The 727-nt window shown below is 41.1% G+C and overlaps 1 protein-coding gene across 1 annotated transcript in view; it reads right to left on the reverse strand.

Annotated features, from left to right (window-relative positions):
- The window catches only part of LOC106510978 (uncharacterized), a gene marked incomplete at its 3' end in the record, with an annotated part of 5,620 nt that overhangs the window by 3,066 nt on the left and 1,827 nt on the right, over window positions 1-727 (reverse strand). Inside the window, 1 exon segment of the mRNA XM_013999715.1 lies at window positions 376-459. Within this exon segment, the coding sequence (XP_013855169.1) occupies window positions 376-459 (84 nt within the window).

Consider the following 727-nt stretch of genomic DNA (forward strand, 5'->3'; position numbering starts at 1 on the left):
GATAGGGTGAGAAGCTCGGTCATCAGGAGGGACTCAGAGTAGAGCCGCTGCTCCTCCATGTCAAGAGGAGCCAGTTGAGGTGGTTCAGCTGGTTAGAAAACCTCCTGGATGCCTTCCTGGTGAGGTGTTCCTCACGTCCCACTGGGAAGAGACCCAGAGGAAGACCCAGGACATGCTGATGTTTCTCAGCTGGCTTGGGAACGCCTTGGGATTCCCCCAGAGCAGCTGGTCCAAGTGGTTGAGGAGAGGGAAGTCTGGATCTCTCTGCTTAGGCTGCTGCCCCCGAGACCAGACGCCGGATAAGTGGAAGAACCGACGGATGGACATCTAAATTCAAGAAACAAAAAATATTTCACTTTGGTTGGTAATCTTTACCTTGTTTCCTTTTTTCAACTCCTCTGGTCATTTGGTCTTGTTTTCTCTTTCTTCTTCTCATTTCTTCATGTAAACTATTGGAACCTAGAAAATACATAGTTAGAAAAAGGATCTTCAAAGGTAACACCATAAACCGTTGCTAAATTATTCTTTTACCATTTATTAGTAGAGCCAAGTAGTAACATGCAAAATTAAAATTATCTACCATCATTCATAACAGATTAAAATTACTGTTACACATTCTGTTGTATTTAAAAGTATTATTTTGAGTTACATGTTCCAGTTATTTCCTGCACTTAAATTTGATACATGCGTGAAATTTCTCTAAAATAAAAAACTTACATTTTACAAC

Source organism: Austrofundulus limnaeus, unplaced genomic scaffold (assembly GCF_001266775.1).
Source record: "Austrofundulus limnaeus strain Quisiro unplaced genomic scaffold, Austrofundulus_limnaeus-1.0 Scaffold2425, whole genome shotgun sequence".
NCBI lineage: Eukaryota > Metazoa > Chordata > Actinopteri > Cyprinodontiformes > Rivulidae > Austrofundulus > Austrofundulus limnaeus.